Raw genomic sequence first — 23,495 nt, forward strand, 5'->3', positions numbered from 1 at the left:
CTTTAAGACTTCGAACAAATCTCTTTCTTCAGAGTTTACAACTTTTTTGTTGTTGTTGTAGCTGTTCTTGCTTCCTCTAACAAACTTGAATACACTGGAAGATGTTTCAACTTAGAAGAAGCTAGACCGAGCGAGACGTGGGGATGTAACAGATGGGTTCTCCGTGGGGGGGGCTTCTCTCCCTCCTCCCCCAGCAACCTCTCCTCCCAACCTAACAGGCCGATTAGGGCAGGGGAAACCCAGGGAGCCTTGGGCAGGATCTCTTAATCTCCAAGCTCTTTCTGTGGGGCTTGAGTCAGGGAGAACAGGGGCTTTGGGCTTCATCTCGGAGCATACCATCATGACTTTATAATATTGACCTTTATGTTTTCTTATTCAGTCAGGATTTTTCAATATCCACATTTGCCAAGCATCAATATAAGGCAGCTGATCCCCATGGTTATCAACAATCACTTTATTATATACCTTGGACCCAACATTTTTTCAGCTTCCCCCAGTTGGCCAGCCAACACTAAATGTCACCCATTCTCCATTACAAAACTTTATGAGCTCATCTTTTGTCATTAAACAACTTAAAACTCTTAAGCATGCATCCCAGTGGGTCTTGGCTATTTTCTCCTACGAAAGTTTTGATCCTATCCTGTCGGCCAATTTTTTTTATTTTTTCTTTCCCAACTGCTGCTTAAGCAAGGCTCAGTTAGACAAGAATGGGAGATTTGCACTCCCCAGACGGCCCAGACAGTGCGATCCAACTTACCTCGTAGCTCAGCCTCCAAACGACCCCAGAGTCGGACAGCGTTTCGTCCTGTCCTCCAAAGACCGCCACTCGCCTCGTCTCTTCAGGAGTCCTTTGCTAGCTGGGTTGCCAGGCAACAGCTGCCTCAAACCTCACAGTGAACCAAACAAGGTCCAGGGCGCCCTCCGCTTGGGTTGATCCAGCGTTTGCCTAGCTCCCAGGTCACACAGGGCGTCCTGCCGCAGTCGCCAAATTTGTTACAAAAATTGTGTTCTTTTCCCTGGTAGACTTTCCAATTCGTTTACCAAGAACGAGAGGAGGCAGAGATCTGATCCAACACGATTTTATTCTGCAGAATAAGGCAACCCTTGGGGCTAACGCTCCAACAAAGGTTACAATCAAGTGATGTGATTCAAAAGTTTATATAGGCAAGACCTTTGGGGCTGTCTTACGCTTGCGCTGTACTAATCTCTTTGTCTAGCTGAGAGGGAAACAGAAGACAGGCAGCACCTTTGACATATCTAGGCATGCACAGAGAGGTAGCCTTGTACTCCAGTAAACACATTCTTGGCATTCCTGAGTCTCTGATAAGGCGCTGTGTCTTTGTTTAGCATGGCAGTCTCACACTGAGGTAAAACAGACATAGCCTAGCTTATAAAATCATGGGATAACAGACATACTACAACTGAAATTTCTATAACAACATCAATACCAGTTTATAATATTAAGAAACCTTCCTCACATAAAAATAGACCAATGGCTTGTCTACCTTATATTGCACACTTGAAAACTACCAGCACCTTTTATATACACATATTAGCAGCAAATTATATAGATTGTGTTGAACTACCTTTACAACAGGGTGGGCTTCATGAAGTAAATTTGTAGCGTTAAGGGAATATCCAAGGCAGCTTAGGTTGAACAGTCAGAAATGTATTAAAGCACATCACAGCTGTGGGAGAGACAGACGAATCTGTGTCTCTCCCCCCAAAAGAAAACAGGATGCATTTATACAGACAGGAAGTTGGAGAACAAAGAAAAACACACTACACATGCTCAGAAATCAATTACTACTCAGCAACAGTCTTATCAGCACAGTGGCCTTCTTATCTTTAGGGATGAGTTACTTTGGTGGATAGGAATTTCTTGCTTATGAGCAAGTTACCATTACCTTATCATGGCCACACACTCACTCTCAATCCCATCAGGCACCTTGGTTGGTTGCTTGAACCACTTACTTACTTACGAGGCCTAGTCAGGCCTACCTTCACAATCCCCCCTTTGGGCCTATAAGCCTCACAATCTATGCTTGTAGTATTATCAGTCGTTCAGTTTCTTTACTTTTATCTTTCTCTTCTTTTCACATTTCTCTTTGCATTCTACTGACCATCTGGTGCAGTTCGGCTTTATGTATAGTTTTTGTAAGGAATTCGATACAACATTTAATCAAAGCAGTGATCACATGGAACAAAACAATAGAAACAGCAATTATGCTTATTACATTGAACATCTTGCTAGGTGGCTGTTTCTGGATCTAGGTAATGGGGTTTAATCATTTTAGTCTGATTTAGTGGGATTTGGATCATTGGTGTGCTTCTATGGGCATGGACTGGCACATGGCTGGAGATCTAGCTGTTGGATACATTTAAGTCTATTCAAATGTGGTTCACCACTTTCAGGAAAGTGTTCTTTGCTTTCATGCGACTGAAGATGTCAAGCAGGAGCAGGATGCAGGTGGGCCACATCACGAGAATGTGCCTCTGGTGGAGGCTGAGACAACTCTTTCTTCACTAACAGGCGCTGGGCTCGCTGCTAGGCTTATGCTTGCCTCGCCAGCAAGGGCGTGGCTCGCTACTGGTCCCTTGGAGGTGGCTATTTTGTAATCCGGAGGAGGCCAAAGGGCCGAAAGTCTAAGAAGATCTCACTCGACAGCAGGAAAAAGGGCAAGAGCCAGTACCACGATGGCAGCCAGAGATGTTCTTCTCTTTTGGGTTCGAAATGACCCAAAGGGCTGATGAGCTCTGTGTTAGGGCACAGGCAGCGTTGTCTGGTCCTGGGGCACGTTGTCTCCAGGGGCAACACTTCCTTGCAGTGGGATGCGGGGATCCAGGTAGGCTGTCTTTGCAGCTTCAGGCGGTGTGGGTGGTCAGCAGCACCTGATGGGGTCTTTTCCAGTGAGGCTCAAGGGAAGACTTCCTCTGATGGACTTTGATACAGATCCAATCTCTAGGCTACAGGTTGTGACACTGTATCGTAGGAACGTCTGGAAGCGCCTTTTAACCTGTGCATGGAAAGCCTTCACACACTTCATTAATGCCTGGCAAGAGTTCAACACAGTCTCATCACTCATCAGTTAGTAAGATGTTCTTTAATAGGTGCTGAAGATGGGAGTCTCATGGGTCTCCTTAGAAGGATCTCATGGGGACTGAGTCCAGTCTGTCGGTGCAAAGTGGCACGCATGCTCAGCAGGGCCAAAGTTAGAGCATTACACCATTTAAGTCCAGTTTAGCACAGATTTTGGCTACTTTGTGCTTTAAGATGACATTCTTTTTTTCTTTTCTTTTTTTCTACCAGCCCTGCTGGCTGGGGATGGTAGGGGCACTGGAAATGCTGTTGAATTTGCAGAGCTGTGTCCACACAACTACTAATTCATATTTAAAAGAACAACACTTCTTCATCCGAATGAAATCTATTTGTATGCTAAAAGAAAGCTTGCACGTCTCTTCACTTTCTTTCGGGCTGGCTATCTGAGCAGGAGGTGCACCTTCTTTCTCTCAGACAGAACAGATAACAGGTGAATTCCCTCAGGATTGTATAGAGCGAGTCTCACCAAGTTGGAAAGCTGTCAGAACGTACACACCGCTCCCCCCCCCCATCACCAAGGCCTTTCTCTTTGGGCAGCAAAGTAAGTTTTCTCGCAGTCCAGAAAGAAGCATCCCTTATCAGTTAGAAGGTACACAGTGTGAAGAGCGGGTACGGTGCGTTGTTTTAGCTTCTGCTAGTAGCAAGAAGCGTGGCTTTCACTTTATGTGAATGCAGCTATGAGAACAAACTCCAAAATCATGAAAATTGCCAACTTTCTAGCAAATCAGTGTACTTGTGCCAGTCATTTCTGCATATGATTCTGGGCAAATTCACACCTGATAGCCTGCCATTCTTCTGAAACCAAATCTAATGCACTCCACCTCTTGAATTTTCACAGATTCCATATGCAGCTGTTCATTAAACAATTAAAACAAATCATATGTCATTAAGCTTGCTAGGCTACATACAAAGCAAAAAGACAAAGCAAGAAAATAGCAATAACTAATATAACAATGGGACAATGCACAACACGTAGGATTTCCAGTCCACTGTTACGTTACCAGTGACTTTCAGTGAAAGTTTATGCTTGCTTAGACCACTTTAAGATGTCATTCTCCTCTCGACAGCATCATTCTAGCACAAGCAGCTTCCTTTAAGAAACATTCAGTTTAGCTTGCATTGTCTTGTTTGAGAAGTAACACTTACTGGTACACACAGAAGGTTGTAGGGATTTCAGAGAATTCCACCACGGATCTCAGGGAGTCCGAATGCCAGTGCATTTGGCCCCCCGAACTCCGTGGCGGAACGGCCTGCCACCCCCCCGCCCCCCTGGGGATCCCCCCTGGGATGAGACTTACCCGGGGCGGATCTTCCGGGCGGCGGCGGCAGCTCCGGCGACAGCTTCAGTGGCGGCGGCGGCTGGTCTTCCAACTGGCTGCCACCGCCGCCATTTTCAGTCTTGTGTAAAAAAACAAAACAAAACACAACGTGATAGGCTATGTAAAGATTTACGTAGCCTATCATGGCTGGGTTTAAAAAAAACCCAAAAACCCATGTACGCAAATGGCGGCGGCTACAGCCGCTGCCATTTGCGTTCCTTATTTTTGGCCGTCTTAGTCTATGTAAATATTTACATAGACTATGACGGCAAAAATAAAGGGGAACGCAAATAGCGTAGCGGGCGCTATTTGCGCCCCCTTTTGATTCACCGTTTTAGCATACGTAAAGATTTGCGTAGGTTAAAATGGTGAATGAAAAAGGGATGCAAATAGCGCCCACTACATTATTTGCGTTCCCCTTATTTTCGCCGTCTTAGTCTATGTAAATCTTGAAGTAGACTAAGACGTGCCAAAATAAGGAACGCAAATGGTGGCGGCCATGGCCGCCGCCATTTGCGTATGCGCGTTGTTGTTGTTTTTCTTTTAAGTCAGCCGTGATAGGCTATGTAAACATTTATGTAGCCTATCATGGCTGACTGCAGGGACAAAAACGGCAGCTATGGCAGAATCCCTGCGGAGCACAGCCAGCCGGCCAGGATTCCGCCTCCCCCCCACCATCAACATAATCCGCAAAAGGTAAGTGCCTTTCATACATCCCTAGAAGGTTGAGCTTGAGCTGCAATACATGTTCAGACACATTGGCCAATAAATGACCATACCGACGATCCTCGGCCAACACTCACTCTCTACTGCCAGTCGCACACAGTCATCGCATCTTGATCTTTACACGGGAGAAGCTGATGCTGCTGTAGCTTTCAGGTGGCATATCGGACAATCTGTCCAGCAGACCCAAAGGGCAGGCATTTGATGACTAAGAGGAGTAAAAAGCTCCCACTCGCACATGGCAGGAACGATAGGCACAAATACGGATATAAAGACATTTTCTCTAAAAGCAGAAGCAAAATCGAAGTTACCGAGTACATCAGACACATTATTCACATTCATGCGACTTGCTTGATCTAGATCTTTGTGGCACCTTCACCCCTGAGGGGGCTGACTCAAGTCGACTCTGCCCTTCTTATCTGCTACTGCAAGGCGGGGAAGAAGGACCATGGGCGCTACCGGGCGGCCGTCCGCGGAGCGCCACAAATGGTCAGTGTACTGAGGACAAGCAGCCAGTCTCCGCTCCTCTTTTTCAACATCTGGGCCTGATTTCGGAGCTGTGCATCACCTTCAACAGTTGCCATGGGAGACTCGTTTATTGCTGAAAGGCATGAGGCAGCAGCCCTAGCGAGGGTGAGAAGTCTTGCCACTTGAGCAGAAGCACAGTTAGGCAAAAGAGTTTTGTTCTGTTACAAGACGGGGAGCGCAGACAGCATCTCTCTTCAGCGTTCCTTTGACAGGACGCTTCCACAAAGTACACACCATCTACCTTAGTCAGCGGCTCTTCTGACAAGTCTGGACGTGGCTTTGCTAGGTGCTCAGCCACCTCCAAACAATCGTAAGGGATACTTTCAGAAGCATCAGGCAGCAAAGAAGCAGGATTTAGAGTGGAGCAACGCTGCACTGTAACATGACTGCGAGAGAGACGCAAAATGTCATACCTGGAGAGGCGTGACTGAGATAGGTGCTGAGCCTTTGCTTTAAGTGGAAGAGCTGCCACTGGGCGAGGTACACAAGGAGTTAAGGGGGAACGTAACACAGTATTTTCGGAGGCTGGAACAAGGAGGGCAGCGGCTGCAGCATCAGGGAAAGTACCGTAATGTGTTACTGGTCGGTTCTTATCTCTGTTTTTAGGTATGCATACTACGAGCACAAGAGTTTTTTTTTCTCATAACAGAGGAGAGTGAACGGAATAATCGGGAAGCCCAAGTTGTTTTAGCCCAGCGCTTGTTTTGGAGCAGCGGAAGCAGATTCAGCTTCGCAAGACCCGGGAAGTGGCTCAGGAGTATCTGAATGTACTCCGTCAGGCAGCAAAGACAGTGCGACCAAGCTCACACAGAAGGTCTCTCTGGTCAATAGAAAGAAACGGGCGTTGATGAAGTTACAAACCACTCGGCTCTCTTAGAAGTTTTGAGGAGGGGATGTGTGAAGTGTTTCCATCAGCTGGCCAGGCCGGTGGGGACACTTATTTTTCTAATGCTCAACTTGGCTACAAAAAAATGCTAGAATGTTTTTCAAAAATGTCTTTAGACGATCCATATAGACTGCTGTAGTCTCACTTTTGTTTTGTTTACAATTGATGATTTTTAGCCTGATCAGTTTTCTGCACATAAATTTCAGGGATTGTTTCTAGGAGCGTGATGCGCACTTGGTCTAAAGTATCAAAATCAGCTGATTCTTGATTTGGCCAATTTGCTTGTTCCTTTAATCTAGTGCACACTTCTTGGGGGGAAATAACTCACATGAGTTGGTTCATGCTAGCCCAATTAGGATTTTAAGAAGCAGGCCTTTTTTTCTTTTCTTTTTTGATGTTTCAAAATTTGACCTGGTCTTTCAGTTTCTCTTGGGAGTCCTTAATACTCCGTTCCTCAGGACTCAACACACCAATCCAAGAATGCCTTCCCATTGACCCTGTGCCACCTTGGACCCCGAGATTCCAAGGCTCCCTTTAAAGGCGCAGTTCTGTCCAAATCAAAGGTCCCAACCAAGGGACATTGTTTGGACGGGTCAAGTCCCATTGGTCCCAAACTTGCAAGTCTTAGGCCCGTAATTCCTGTACATGTACATTGAAGGCGTCCCTTTTGGGGCTGCGGAATTTCTTGGAAGAATCCGACCCCGCCCTCAGTTCACGCAGGAAAGCCATCAGGAGGTCTCCACAGGTTGCGAGAAAGGAAGGGCGCTGCCAAATTCCGAGGTACGGTCAGACACCGACTCCCACTGAACCGGAGGCACGGTCAGTCACTCGTGGTCCAGGGAGCTCGTACCACGGCAGGGAGTGAAGGGAAGGTCAGGTCACGCACTGCAACTCATGTGGCAAAAGGAGGTCACCAATGTTCAATGCTGCAACCAGAACAATTTCCTGAAGGCCATGTTTCTTGGGAAAGAGGAAGAGCAGAAGGCAGTGCTTGGTGTTTCGTATTTGGATGGGAAAAAAGCTGTAGATCAGGGGGGAGGAAACGTTTTCAGCCTAACAGCTGAATTCGGTACAAAAAATACTGGCATCTTGTAGCTTCAAGCTCCTACAAGGGATAGGGGAGAAATGCACCATGGACCCCAGTGTGGCTGGATCCCAAGAATCCGGCCCCATTGGGGCCCATGGCAGAATGGAGCACTCACCCCCACCTCCGCGCGGAATCCTTCCGGGTTGGATCCGTCACTGCTGTAAATGGCTGCATTTAGGCTAAACTAGCTTTACGGCCACAAATGGCACTCACTACGCCATTTGCGGCCGGAGCCTGACTTACAGCGATATGGCACGGCAGTGGCTGCCGGCTGTATCGATATTCGCCAGTGGAGCTGGTGGCCAGCTCCGCAGGATGAAGGCGGAGTAGAGCCAGCCTGGATGGATTCTCGGGGGGAGGAACGGATCGCCTCCCCCCCTGGGGGCCCCCCCCACCCGGAACGGGGTAAGTGATCCGCCCATCCCTAGCTAGGGATGTACGAAAGTCACTTACCTTTCCGCGGATTATGTTCATGGTGTGTGGGGGGGAGGCGGTCCATCCCTCACCCCGGAATCCTCAATGGGGGGGGAGGCGATCCGGCCCTCCCCCCCCGGAATCCTTGATGGACGGCTGTGCTCCGTGGCAGCTCCGTGGAGCAGCCGGCCAGGCCCAGGCCAGAGTTGTCCGCAGCCAGATTTCCAGCCGCGGAGGGCTCTGGGTAAAAAAAAAAAAAAAACGCGTACGCAAATGGCGGCGGCTACGGCTGCTGCCATTTGTGTTCCTTATTTTTCGCCATCTTAGTCTATGTAAATATTTACGTAGGCTAAAACGGCGAATCAAAAAGGGACGCAAATAGCACCCACTACGCTATTTGCGTTCCCCTTTATTTTCGCTGTAATAGTCTACGTAAATATTTACATAGACTAAAACGGGGAAAAATAAGGAACACAAATGGCAGCAGCTGTAGTTTACGTAGACTACATGTGCCAAAATAAGGAACGCAAATGGCGGCGCCCATGGGCGCCGCCATTTGCGTACACGCGGTTTTTTTTCCCCACTCAGCCGTGATAGGCTACGTGAACATTTACGTAGCCTATCACAGTGTTTTTCTAAAATCTAGCCGTCATAGGCTACGTAAATCTTTACGTAGCCTATCACGTTGTTTTTTTTTAGCTTGGAAATGGCGGCGGCGGCCGGTCGGAAGGCCAGCCGCCGCCGCCGAACCGCCGCCGCCGCCGCCGCCACCAGGGACATTCGCACAAGGTAAGTCCCGTCCCCGGGGGGTGGCAGACCGTTTCTCCACCAATTTCGGGGGGCCGAATGCGCTGGCATTCGGCCTTCCCGAGATTCGTGGAGAAATTCTCTGACATCCCTACTAATGGGGGAATTAATCACAGATCACTGGAACATCAATCAAACTTGCAGCCTGTCTATCTCATATTAAAGTTTATGGAAATACACTGCAAAGTTTCAAAGGGTCTCTTCACCAAAATAAAGGTTAGTAGCTTCATAAAGGTGATGAATTATGAAGGAGATATGATTCTGTTTGACATCAGTATATGGAGAAGTTTATCTAAGGCACAGGAACCTCTGTGTTCAGAGATAATATACCACTGAGGATTAGGGGTTGGGTGTTAACGACAGGGGCTTGTCAGTTTCTGGGAGACATCCAGCTGTCCACTGTTGGAAACAGGATACTGGAGTGGATGGACTTAGATCAGTGGTACCGAACCTGTTTCATCCAAAGGGAAGAATTCCATTCTAGAATTCCAGAGAGCTTCAGCTATTGGGTGGTATAGAAATGAAATGAAATAAATAAATACATTTGGGAGAAGCTCCTGAGAGTAGCATTCCAGTTATGGGCTGGACCCAAAGGTAAGAGGGGTGGGACCAAAATACAAACAATATACCAGCTGTCAGGGTTGCCCCTGAGCATATAGAGTGCCAGAGCAGTTCAGATTCTGAGGAAGAGCTGGAACACGTGGGGGAGGAACTCTCCCAGGCTTCGGAGGCACAGCTGGACGGAGAGGCCCCCCTTCACACTTCCCTGGGAGTGATAGCGAACGGGGGGAGGCGAGGGAAGGACAAGCTGAACTCTTAGACGCAAGGCGCAGGCGCTGGCACAAGCGGGGAGTCGCAGGGGCGGAACTTCGGCGCTCTGCCCGATTGGCTCGGCGTCAGCAGCTGCGCCCGGGCGAGTCACGGCAGAGGGGGAGATCTCCCCCTCCCACCCCTTCAGTTAAGAGAGCTTGCCGCCTTTTTCCCAAACAGAGATCAACTTTCGTAGTTCCCTTTGAACTCCCTGAAGGCTGTTTCTTTTGTGTTCTGTGAGTCCCTAGCAATTTGCACCTGTATGCCTCCTTAGGGCAAATGGAATTAAAGCCTTGGAAATGCAGCCTCTGGTCTGAGCGTTGATTTGGCTCTTGGAGTTCTCAGCCGGGCAAAGAGGGAACCCTGACAGCTTGATCTTCGTTGTCTTTGTCCCCCTTCTTTTTCTCTTCTCTCCTCATTGTTTCTTTTTCGCTGCCTCTGGAACGGCGCCACGGAGCAGGCTTTGAACACGCTGACGCAGGAGAACCAGGCTCTTCACGATCAGGTCAATCAATTGACGGGTGCTGTACAAGCCTTACAAGTCGCCACTTAACTCCCTCCACCCCCAATCCCTCCCCAGGGAAAGTGCCCAGTGGCGCTGCCAGAGAAATTTGCTGGCGAGAAGGGACTGTTTCCACGCCCAATCAGAAATGTATATGCACCTCTGGCCAGAGGCTTTCCAGACGGATCAGGTTTGTGTGGGCTTTATCATCAACCTGCTTTCAGGCGTGGCAGCCAAATGGGCTTCAGCACTTCTCCTCACTAATGCCCCCCTGCTGGCAGACTACCAGGGCTTCATGACTGCCATGGGGGGATTTTTTGGTGACCCCCTTCGCGCAGAGATGGCAACTCGGGATATCCGCTGCTGCCTCAAGCAGGGCAAGGACTCAATTTCCAGCTATGCATCCACTTTTTGCTTGCTGATGCAGAATTTACAATGAAATGATGCCGCTCTCGTGGCCCAATTTTTGGACAGTTTGAATGACGAGATCTTGGATGAGCTGGCGCGTGCGCCCCATCCACCAATGCTGGTGGAGCTCATCCAATCGTGTCTGCAGATTGACAATCATATGGAGGGGCACCACCAAGCCCAGAAGAGCTCCCTTAGCCGGGATTTCCCTCCTCCCATTCCCCCATGGCTGCTGCCCCCTCCCCCCCGCAGCCCTGCCACAGGGGCAGAGGAGACCCTTATGCAACTCAGAGCAACCCAATCCACGCTGTCACCAGAAGAACCGGAACGGTGGCACATTGAACCTCAGTGCTTCAGGTGTGGAAAGAAAGGTCACTTTGCCAGATTCTGCCAGTCCTGACCGACAGCCCCACCTCCCTCCCCACCTCCTGGGCGCCAAGCCTGACTAGCCCCCCCAAGCCTGTTGGGGGTCTCCAGTGCGGGGGCCCACTCCACAAATGGGGGGCGCCTTCCCCACATCCCCCCCACCATCCCATCTGCTGCTTCCTGTGCACATCCATTCTTCCCAGTGGGGTGGGGAAGATGTCCTGGCACTGGTGGACTCTGGGGTTACTACCCGTTTAATGGATGAAACATTTGCTCAGCAACACAACATTCCTGCTCTGCTCCTCCCTACCCCATTGAAAGTGGAGACTATCAACGGCTGTCCTCTCTCTTCCAGAGCAGTTACGTGGATTACAGCTCCCCTCACTCTGCATTCCCAGGGGCACATCAAGCAGATTCAATTTCACGTGGCCAAGGTGCCCCAATACCCAATTGTGCTGGGCATCTCCTGGCTTTCTAAGCACAATCCTCAGATTTCTTGGGAGCTTCATCAAGTGCATTTCTCATCTCGCTACTGCCAACAGCATTGCTTCCCGGGAGTGAAGACAGCCCCAACCCAGGCCTTAACCCTTTCCACTCCCTCCTTGTCTTCCCCAAGCAGTTATTCTGCTCCAGTGATCCTCCCAGAGAAGTATGTGGCTTTCTGGGATGTTTTTGACAAGAAGGAGGCTGACCGATTGCCCCTCCACCCCACCCCTTTGATTGTGCCATTAACCTGATCCCAGGAGCCACCATCCCGGCCAGCCAGCTGTACTCTATGTCAGAGCCAGAACTCCAAGCTCTGTGGGAGTTTTTGGACACAAACCTGCAGCGCAGTTTCATCCGTCCCTCCACCTCCCCTGCCAATGCTCCTACAATGTTTGTTAAGAAGAAATCGGGGGACCTCCGATTTTCACCTTCCAAACTCAACATGGACTCAAAACCATTCTGTGGTCGAAGTCTGTACATTTCCAAATTTGCAGTGTGATTCACAGAACAAAAAAATGTGTTTGACAGCATGTGTACATTTGAAAAAACGTGTGCCAAAATATGTACATTTGACAAATGTGCACCAATACACCTTAATCAATGGGAGAAGAATGTGTCCATTTCAAAGATGGGCGCAACTGATGGGTACATTTGGAAAAACATGCACAAATATACGCATGGATTTTCATGTGAAAAGGGAAGAACAAAGCTCACAATCTGATAGGGAGTCGAGGTGGAACTAGCTTTGAACATTCAGAGATCTTTGGCAAACTCAAGCTTTGCTGATGAACTGTAAAAATGTTTGTTTTAAGTACACCTTGCAAATTTGAAAAAGCAGAAGGATGCTTCTCTCTGCTGGGTGCTTCTCTCAATTTGTCTCTTTCTCTCCCCCTCTCCCCCCACCCCCACACCTTAGGGATAACTTGTACTGCATAAGTTTGGAACCTGCCTCAGACAGTGAGATGCGCTACCATCAGGTAAGTGGAAAGCCCTGAAGCAGGAAGGTTTTCCTAGATCTAAAGGGAGCCCATCCTCTGCTATTTAGTTGGAGGAGGGGTGGTGGTGATGATTTTACTGTTGCTTAAAGCAAGAAGGAAGAGGGCCATCAATAAAGAGCACCAAATGGATCAGTGGACCCTCAATTTGGCAAAAAGCAGAGAAAACTCAAGATAAGAATATGTTTGAGATATATATATATATATATATATATATATATATATATATAAATGTAGGTACATGTGCACCAAACAAAACTTGTTGTAGCAAGTATACAAACGCAAGGTCTCAAAGAGACATTAGACCAACATGTCTGAAAAGTGTGGTAATGATGCCATAAATTGCAGAAACAAAGAACACCCCTCTGTGTACTGTTACCACACCTGGTTGTACTTTTCAGACACGTTGGTCCAATGTCTATTTGAGACCTTGTGCTTCTTCTTGCTACAGCAAGTTTTATTTGGTGTACATATATATCCAACATATTCTCATCTTGAATTTTGTCTGCCTTGAGGGCCCATTGATCCATTTGGTGATTTTACTGCTGCTGCCATCACAAGAAGTATTAAGACTGGCTCGCATTATAATTTCTTAAATTGCTGTCTGTACCAAGCCCCATGGGGCGGGGGGGGGGGTGGATATGCGCTTAAAAATGTGCAACACAATCCTAAGCATGTTTACTCAGAGGTAAGTCTCATGGAACTCAAAGGAGCTTACTCCTAAGTAAGTGCGCTTAGGACTCCAGCCTTAGTCAACCTGGTCTTCTCTGGCCAAAGGAAGGGGTGGCAGAACCTCCACTTCAGGCTGTGTCTACACCTGGTGTCAAACTCGCATTTTGTGACTGCCTCGCCTTGACTCAGCAGGGTTTGGGAGCGGCAAAGATACCACTGAGATCACGGTGTCATTCTCATTGGCCTGTGTTTGGACTTCCGACTGCAGGCCTTGGGCCTCACATAATGTAGTGCACCTTCTTCCAAAACAAAACTTAATAAAACACTTGTCCCCTGCATGTAGAAGACAAGCATGTCAGGGAGAAGGCTCAGCTCAAAACCTGATTTGCTATATTTCTAGCTGCAGGGATCCTTTGTATAGTGTGTGGAGGAGTATTCCATCACAGGAGCTCCCATGCTGCAGCAGGAAGTGCTACATGTGCCAATTCCAAAATGAAGTTTGCTCTCCCAAAATGTTTGACATGGTGCATCTTTTATACAGAGATGGTCCCTTATAGGTTTAAAATTTAAATTTCACTGTTTGTCAGGGTCTTCATTTCAAAGACGTTTGTTTTTGAAAATTTTCAAGTGCCCCTTTTTTAAAAAAAAGACATTTTTTGAAGGACAAAAAAAGAACAAGCTGGCAAAAGACTGGAGGATCAGGGCCTCTCAGGAGGGCCCAGATCAAGACAAGGTCAGGGTTTTTCCAGGGGGTTGGTTGGGAAATCCTGAAACACATGGAGGTATAACTTTTCAGGGATGTGTGGTTGTCCACATGCGCACATACCTTCATCCCCCTTTTTTCATTTGATTCTCCTCTGTCATTTTGGACTTCACACAGAAATTAACGTGGATGTCAAACCAACATGATATCAACATCTGTCGGATGAAGGGAAAACACAAGGTAAGCAAATGTCATGCTATTGTGATGGAAAACACCTAAGTTACCAGCAGTAGAAGACAAATTGGGCCTCCATTGCAAATCATGAGAAACATATAGGATGTTAGACCTGTTTGTTTTTTTAGTTGCCTCTAAATTGGCGATTCCCTGGGCCATCTGCCTGAAATTTGACATTTATGTTACCTTGGGGGGAAAGTAGGAGAAGTAGAATGTGTGAAAATTTCATGTCATTTGTATGGCAAATGGCAAAGTTACAGGCAGCAGAAGACAGGAAGGGTCTCAAACAAAATCAGCGTTATACATCATCCAAACAACGTCACCACCATGCTGATGTCATGGTGCCAGATTTAGCTATGTGACATCACGGATTCGAAAATCAGGAATGGGAGAGCATTTTTGCCCCATTACATAGGCCGTCCCTATGTAATTATCACAGAGACAAACTATTTGGGGGAGGGGGGATGATATCATTCCCCCATTTACAGCTCAACTTGAAATAGCTAGACAAAAGCATTTGCAACTAAGCTAAGTGCCTTTACATATGCTTAGCTCAGCTGCAAGGTGTTTTTGCACCCCCATTCCCAGCTGCAAATATGAGCTCCCCTGAGACTCCAGGAGCTTTTCTGCTCTGGTCCTGAGTCTGACTGGGGGGCCCCTGGGAAGCTTTGGCACTTCTGCCATGTGCAGAGCCCAGGAAGGCGTTAATGGAATCTGGAAATTGGAATTTGCACCGATTATGAGATGTGTCTGTTTCGATCAACAGACTGGAAATAGCTAATTACAAAACCAATTATACGAGCCTCCTAATAAATCACATTTGATATAAAATGCTTGCAGGGAGCTTGAAGGATAGGGAGCACAGGAAGCCCTTTGCAACTCCCAGGGGAGGGTACTCCAGTTTGGGCCATCCAGAGAAATTTCCCCGGAGGCAGAAAAAGAGCAAGAGGAAGATTTGGGAGAAGGGGGTCAGCAGAGGGAAAAGACAAAGTTCAGTTTTCAAAAGAGATTGTCTCACAGTCCTTCCCCCAATCTGAGCTGCATTGGGTTGACTGTAGTTATTCATCCATGAAAGCACTCTGCGCATGCTCAGAGGCCCCTTCTATCTCTCTTACTTCCCTCTGATGTAACATCCCTAACCTGTTGAGGTAAAGTCAGGTGGTAAAGTCAGGTGGGACTGGAATCTCTCAAGAAGCTTCCCCCAACCTGGTGCCCTCCAGATATTTTGGACTACAACTCCCACCAGTCAGAGACGATGGGACTTGAGTAGTCTAACACATCTGGAGGGCACTGGGTTGGGGTAGACTTCCCTCTCGAGCAGCTAAACATTTCCCTGGATAAAAACAGGAGGGGTGTGTCCTTCTTACACCCAAAGAAGTTTTACTTCTAGAGCACAAACAGCTCCTTGGTGGGAAGGACCCAAGTGCAGTGCTGTGACTCATACAGTGACAAGACAGGCAGCCTCCCCTGAGGGTGGGAAACTCTGCTGCATCTCTATGGGAAGATCCCAGGGTGGGAAACCTCTTTCCACCTGAGGGCCGGATTCAATTTTGGAGAAGCTCTCGGGGGCCACATCCCAGAAGTGGGCAGGGCCAAAGGGAAAAGGGGGGGGGGAACCATACTAAAAACAACAGCATATCAGAGTTTGAAGCCTTTCCTACCAGTCACTAAGCCTCAGGAGAGGCATTTCAACCTTTTAGAATGGGAGGAAAACTGCACAAAAGCCAGGAAACCACCAAATTTAGGTGGTTACGGGAAAGGGTGGGGCAAGGAGAAAGGAATGGGGCCACTGGAAGGGGGTGTGGCCATCTGGGAACCCCAAAGGGCCAGATATGGCTCCCAAGCCTCAGGTAGGGATGTCTGTCTCTGGGAAATCCAGTTCTTTTTTGGCTCAGCAGACTTCTGCGTAGGGATGTACGAATCCCTTACCTAGTTCCGGTCCGGGGCTTCGGCGGTGGTGGGGAGGCGATCCGTCCGTCCCCCAGCATCCTCCCCAGCTGGCTCTGCTCCATGGCAAGGCCGCAGAGCTGCCGACCAGGGTCGGCTACAGCCAGACTTCGGGCCGCTGCCGGGCTGCTGCGGCCACAAATGGTGGCCATCATAGTGGCCGCCATTTGTGTCCTTGCATTAAGCCGTGATAGTCTACGTAAGTATTTACGTAGCCTATCACAGCAAAAGGCAGGGATGCAAATGGCGGCCGCTACGCCGTGTGCTCCCCCGCCCTTTGCCGTGATAAGCTACGTAAGTATTTATGTGGCCTATCACGACCTAATGCAGGCATGCGAATGGCGGCTGCTACAATGGCCGCCATTTGCAGCCACAGCAGCCCGGCAGTGGCCGGAAGACGAGCCGGAGCTGCCACCACCACATCCACTGCCGCATCCACTGCCAGGTAGGTCTGTTCCGGGGGGGATTTCAGGGGGTGGCAGGGGGGGAGGCCGTTCCGCCATGGACTCTGGGGGGCCAGATTCTAAAGAATCCAGCCTCACTGGAGTCCGTGGTGGAATTCTCCAACATCCCTAGTTCCGTGGCATGCATGACTTGCTTTGTTTCTGTGAGCTGAGCTGCGGGCTGTTCCCAAAACTCCAGGAACTTTTTTGAGCTTTTTTTAAGGAAGGTTCTGCAATTTGCACAAATTATGGGCAAATTTGTGCAAATCATAGTCAAATTTGTGCAAATTATGGCTGAATTTGTGCAAGTTAGGGCTGCATTTGCACAAGTTCTGTCATAATTTGAACAGTTTGAACATTATTTTTGCAAATTGCTCAGAAATTTGCCTGAATTGCAGAATTCCCTCCCCCGCTCAAAATTCCCAGAAAATCCGCAAACTGGCTCGATTCACTGCAGATTGAGCTGGGTGCTTCAGGGGGAACCAAAATGAAGGCCAGGGGGCCGAGCCTAGGAAAACCCATTCAACATCCCCCAAACAGATTTCTCCAACATCCCTAGCATGCAGTTTCCCATCCCTGGATTACACCACATAACGGTGGGCACATTGCAGTGAAAAGGTGGGACATTTTGTTGATAAAGTGATGCCACTGGCTTCTTTGCAACAGAGGACATTTCTTATCATTGAACCTCTGGAACCCCTGAGGTTCCTGTGATGTCCTGGTTCAAGCACACCTCTGGCACTTCCCCATCTTTGTGCAACAGCTGGCTGGCCTGCATTTAGCATCTGTAATTGGAAGAACCTGTTTTTTGTTGTCAGAAATGCTTTCCATTTCTGGATGTTGAAATGCCCCTTTTCTGGCCTTCCAAATGGGCAGAAATGATGGTTTCAGAAAAAGACTAGGAAACTAAGGGATGGGGGGCGGGGGGAGAGAGAGAGAGAGAAAGAGAGAGAGGGAGAGGGAGAAAGAGAAAGAACCACCCAACCCAGCTCCTCAAACAGTTGGTTGTTCTTTTTCTCTCTGTGCTGGTCTGCTCCGAAACCATGGAAACGGAGAGAAAAAGAGGTGCTTGGATGGGAGAGAGCAGAGAGATGATGAAAACCTACAATAGAGACACAAAGGTCTGCACTAGAGCAGGCGTTTTGGAGCGGGGGGGGGAAGGCGGGGGAGGATTTCTGTGCATAGAGGGTCTTGATCCCAGGCCAAGCATGTGTGCTTTCATTTATTTGTTTGTTTATTGCTGCTAGTGTAATGGCTAAGTGACCGAGCCACAAATCAGAAAGCTCCCAGTTCAAATCCTGCCTGAGAGCCTGACCAATTCTGTCTTGGGCACAGCAGCCCTGGCCCCATGAGACCCATGGGGATAACAATACTGGCCTACCTTGCAGGGCTGTTGTAAGGAACACTGAGGGAATTGTCCATGATGCACTCCACACACTCAAAAAGGGAGCAAGAAAGTCTAAAACGGAACACCTTTTACCAGTTCCAGCTAGTTTGCTAGTGACAGCCATGATAATTTGGCCATGGTGGCTCAGGCACTGGCTAGCTCAAAATTGGATTATGGTTATGTGTTCAGTGTGGGCCTGGTCTGGAAACATTGCTGGCTCCAGGTTTTTGAGGGCAAGACCCCCTCTGTGGGCCCCCTCCCTCAGCGAGTCTCCCTTCTCACCGCCATTGTCAACAGCTGCAATTGCTCCTCCTCCTCCTCCTCCTGGATTCCGCTGGCTTGCGTGGCAGGCGGAGAGCCCAGGAGCAAGCAGGCCGCGGCATCTCCTGCTGCTCCTCCTTCCCACCACCTCCGTTGCCTGGGCCAGAGCGAGAGGCAGGGGAACAAGCCGGCTGCAACGGGGAAGAGGAGGAGCAACTCCAGGGGGCTCTTGCTAGTGGGCCCTTGCTGGGGTGTCAGCCTGTGGCAGTTGCCCAACTACACCAACCTTTGTCACCAGCCCTGTCCATCTCCAGCTGGTGGAGAACAGGGACCTCTTCTCAGCAACATGTTACACTCTGTAAAGAGAACAGCAGTGGCTGCCAAGAAACTACCATGCTACTTTTAAGGTTCTGTTAACATATAAAGTGCTAAACAACTTGGGACCAAGGGAGAAAGGGGAAGATATACCCAACTGAATGCAGAGTTCCAGAGAATAGCAAGGAGAGACAAGAAGGCCTTCTTCAATGAACAATGCAAAGAAATCGAGGAAAACAACAGAGTGGGAAAGACTAGAGATCTCTTCAAGAAAATTGGAGATCTCAAGGGAACGCTTTGTGCAAAGACGGGCATGATAAAGGACAAAGAAGGCAGGGACCTAACAGAAGCAGATGAGATTAAGAAGAGGTGGCAAGAATACACAGAAGAACTATACAGGAAAGATCTGAATGTCCCTGATAGCCATGATAGTGCGGTCACTCAACTTGAGCCGGACATCCTCGAGAGTGAAGTCAAGTGGGCCTTAGGAAGCATGACTAACAACAAAGCTAGCGGAGATGACAGTATTCCAGCTGAGCTATTTAAAATCCTAAAAGATGATGCTGTTGAAGTGCTGCATTCAATATGCCAACAAATTTGGAACACTCAGCAGTGGCCGCAAGACTGGAAAAGGTCAGTTTACATTCCAATTCCAAAGAAGGGCAACGCCAAAGAGTGTTCAAACTACCGCACAATTGCGCTCATTTCACATGCCAGCAAGGTGTTGCTCAAAATCCTACAAGCTAGGCTTCAGCAGTATGCGAACCGAGAACTACCGGAAGTACAAGCTGGGTTTCGAAGAGGCAGAGGAACTAGAGATCAAATCGCCAACATTCGCTGCATCATGGAGAAAGCAAGAGAATTCCAGAAAAACGTCTATTTCTGCTTCATTGACTACACTAAAGCCTTTGATTGTGTGGATCACAACAAACTGTGGCAAATTCTTAAAGTGATGGGAGTACCAGACCACCTTACCTGTCTCCTGAGAAACCTGTACGAGGGTCAAGAAGCAACAGTAAGAACCGGACATGGAACAACCGAGTGGTTCAAAATTGGGAAAGGAGTACGACAAGGCTGCATATTGTCACCCTGCTTATTTAACTTATATGCAGAGTACATCATGAGAAATGCCGGGTTGGATGAATCACAGGTCGGAATTAAGATTGCTGGGAGAATTATCAACAACCTCCGATATGCAGACGATACCACCCTAATGGCAGAAAGTGAAGAGGATCTCAAGAGCCTCTTGTTGAGGGTGAAAGAGGAGAGTGCAAAAGCTGGTTTGAAACTCAACATTAAAAAAACGAAGATCATGGCATCTGGCCCTATCACTTCCTGGCATATAGAAGGGGAAGAAATGGAAGCAGTGACAGATTTTACTTTCTTGGGCTCCAAGATCACCGCAGACGGTGACTGCAGCCATGAAATTAAAAGACGCTTGCTCCTTGGGAGGAAAGCTATGGCAAACCTAGACAGCATAGTAAGAAGCAGAGACATCACCTTGCCGACAAAGGTCCGTCTAATCAAAGCGATGGTTTTCCCAGTAGTAATGTATGGCTGTGAGAGCTGGACTATAAGGAAGGCTGAGCGCCGAAGAATTGATGCTTTCGAACTGTGGTGCTGGAGAAGACTCTTACGAGTCCCCTGGACTGCAAGGAGGTCAAATCAGTCCATCCTAAAGGAAATCAACTCTGAGTGCTCATTGGAAGGACAGATACTGAAGCTGAAGCTCCAATATTTTGGCCACCTAATGCGAAGAGAAAACTCTCTGGAAAAGACCCTGATGCTGGGAAAGACTGAAGGCAAAAGGAGAAGGGGACAGCAGAGGATGAGATGGCTGGATAGCATCACCGATGCAATGAATATGAACCTGAGCACACTCCGGGAGAGTGAGCAGGACAGGAAGGCCTGGCGTGCTATGGTCCATGGGGTCACGAAGAGTCGGACACGACTGAACGACTGAACAGCAGATCTTACAGATCTGCTCACCCTTTATGTCCTCGCTTGTCCATGCAGTCCTGAGGAGGAGTGCTTCTGACAGTACTGCCTGCAGTAGAGTGTTTAGGGTGCAATCCTATGCATGTTTAGACAGAAAAAGGTCCTACAACTCCCAGCACTCAACAGCCAGCCATTGCACTCTAAATTTCACAGTACCTGCCCTCTGGAACACCCTCCCCATTGACATGAGGTAGGCCTCTTCTGCCCTGATCTTTAGGTGTCTTCTCCAGACCCACCACTTCATGCAGGCTTTCCCTGAAGGGTGACCCAGCCAGTGTGGTTGTAGTGGACAAGTGATGTTTTTACTGTGTGTGTATCATTATCTTTTATGCTTTTATCTGCTTTGAGAGCCCCCTGGAAAGTGGTATATAGATCAATGTAATAAATGAAATCAATCAGTAAATTATACCAGTGAGCGCTGCAACAAAATGCAGCAGCACATCCTCACCTCCAGACAGGTGACACCCCTGTGTGGGATTCCAGCCAGCCAGGAGAATATAAGGTGTAAGAAGCTCAAGCAAGTCAATCCAATCTCTTTCCCCCCGGTTCCAGTTTTCCATTTTTCTTTTCCAACTGACACTCAGTATTCCATGACTCCTAGTGGTCCACGGGCCTAAAAATATTAAGCTGGGTTGGGGGGTGGGGATGGCATTGGGTTTATTCAGGGGTTGATTCTTCTGTGCTTCTGCAAACCTCAGCATCCCTCAAGCATGTTGATACCTCTCTCTCATTCCTCAGTGAGCCCATTTTTGCTCCATGTCTGTTGGCACTTGCCACCCGAGTTTGCTATTAGAAGGAAGTGACAAAAATAATGACAGTGTTTTTAAAATATTTGTTCAGAATAAGGATGCATGAGAATTTTGGTTTTGTTCACAAAACATGCTAGCATGCCCCGTTTGAAGCCCCAAGCATGAGCACGTGTCCACCAAAAATATTTGCAAATTGTCAAACTCATGCTTACCTTTTCCCACTTCCCAGTTCGATTTGGGCTAATTTCCTAATTCACGCAAATTTCCTCAGTAGACTGAAACAGCCCTGCTTTAGTCTCTGGAGGAAATGTCCACCAATTTGAGGAGATTTGCAGAAATCTCCTGTTCGACCAGTGCTCTATTTGCGCACGTTTCCCATTCATGAACGCAAATGGGAATCAGCACCAGGTGGTGTTCCATCCCTGGTCCAGAAGAGGTTTGTTTCAAGAGATGTGGCTTGGTGGACAAGGTGGGGAAAGCGTGGAGCAAAGAAGCCAGCATTCAACTGAGACAGGACTCGCTAGGCTGCAGCTCCTAGAACTTCTTTCCCATCTCGGTCCAAGAGCCGGCAAAGCAATGTTACAAACTCCTGAGCATGTGAAGAGTGCCTTTCAGTTTGCAGCCCTCATCGCTTTGCTTCTCCTCCCCAGGCAGAGTGCCGGAATTTTATTAAAGTGCTACTCTTGCGCAACGACAATATGCTCTTTGTGTGTGGGACCAACGCCTTCAACCCCATCTGTGCCAACTACAGTGTAAGTTACCTGAGATCTGAGCTGGGCCCAGGCCAGCAGTGGAGGCTGGTGGCTCTGATTTCAGCAGTGCTGTGAATCCATTCTGAGTTTCAGTCAGAACCAACCAGAAGTCTAAAGGAGCTATCCAAGGTGCCGAACCTATTTTGGGGGTAGGGTTCAGCACCTTGGATAGCTCCTTTAGAGGTCCTGCTGGTTCTGACTGAAACTCAGAATGGATTCACAGCCCCGCTGAAATCAGAGCCACCAACCTCCACTGAGTGCCAGGTATGTTCCTGGCTGCTACCCAAACCAACCTCTCCTAAATGGAACCAGAAGGGGAATTTCTACACCTCTGCTGTCCTCCACATTTGCAGCCTCTTCCAGGATAATCCATTCTAGCCTTTTCCCAATCCAGCACCCTCCTGAAGTGTTGGACTTCAGCTCCCATCATCCCCAGCCATGCTGGGTGGGGATGCTGGGAGTTGAACTCCAACACCTCAGGAGGGCACTACTTTGGGGGAACATTTCTCCATTCAATTCACCCGTCCTCCTATCCTGTTCTCCAATCCCCCCACCCCACCCTAGCAGTCAGCCATGTTCTGAGCATGCTCAGTCCTCATTAAGATGTTTGAGTTCCCTCCCCCTTAGGGTTTCTTTTTCTGAAGTGTTTTTTTTGGGGGGGGTAGGGGGTACTTCTGCAAACCATCGGGTCCCCTGAACCTGCTAATCCCTCCATCTTGTATGTGGGTGCTGCCATTTTGGCTCCACACACATGCCTGAAGATGGGAAATAGAGGGAATTATAATAAGTCATCCCCGCTCCCCAATTTGCTATTAGTATACAGCAGTTATCCAACACATTTCAGCTTTCTCTCTGTGGCAGAAACACCTTGTAACAGGGGTGGGCGAACCCTCCAGATGTTTTGAACCACAACTCCCATCACTCCTGACCATTGGCCATGCTGTCTGGGGCTGATGGCAGTTGTAGTCTCCCAAGTTCCTGCTCAACACTTTAACCACCACAGAGACCTGCAGATCTTCTAACCATCTTCTTCTTCCATCAGATGGACACTCTGGAGCTCATTGGAGATAACATCAGTGGCATGGCCCGGTGCCCCTATGACCCAAAACATGCCAATGTTGCTCTCTTCGCAGGTCAGTGTGGTGGGGAGGGAGGTACACACACACACACACACACACACACACAGCTGCTTTGTTTATAATTATTAATTATATTTAGACCCCACCTCTCTCCCAACAAGCTCAATGCAGTGTAGACTTCTCCCCTCCTCCCCCTTCAGCTTATCTCCACAATGACCTTGTTGGGTAAGTTTGGCTGAGAGAGTGAGAGAGAGACAGAGAGATTGAGAGAGACTGGAACAAGGTCATCATGTGATCTTTGTGGTGCTTTGTTTATTGTGGGGGTACACACAGGTTTTCTTTCCTCCTTTTATCCAAGCAACTATCCAGCAAGGTAGGTTCAGCTGAGAGATTGCAGCCAGCCGATGGGAGCTGAGTGGGGATTTGAACCTGGGTCCCCCCACCACCTTCACCCCAGTTCTAGCCTGACACTTTAACCGAATGACATGAACTGACTCCTTCTGGATCTATGGTCTCCTTGCGTC

General features: G+C 48.4%; 1 protein-coding gene across 1 annotated transcript in view; it reads left to right on the plus strand.

Annotated features, from left to right (window-relative positions):
* LOC146334096 (semaphorin-6B-like) overlaps positions 1–23,495 on the plus strand; it is a 97,950-nt gene that overhangs the window by 32,845 nt on the left and 41,610 nt on the right. The window contains exons 3-6 of the mRNA XM_084825023.1: positions 12,353–12,413; positions 13,984–14,046; positions 21,791–21,892; positions 22,935–23,025. Of these exons, the coding sequence (XP_084681149.1) occupies positions 12,353–12,413; positions 13,984–14,046; positions 21,791–21,892; positions 22,935–23,025 (317 nt within the window). The remainder of the gene's footprint in view (positions 1–12,352; positions 12,414–13,983; positions 14,047–21,790; positions 21,893–22,934; positions 23,026–23,495) is intronic.

This window comes from Heloderma suspectum, chromosome W, assembly GCF_057233095.1.
Source record: "Heloderma suspectum isolate Gila_16-S chromosome W, 16-S_ref, whole genome shotgun sequence".
NCBI lineage: Eukaryota > Metazoa > Chordata > Lepidosauria > Squamata > Helodermatidae > Heloderma > Heloderma suspectum.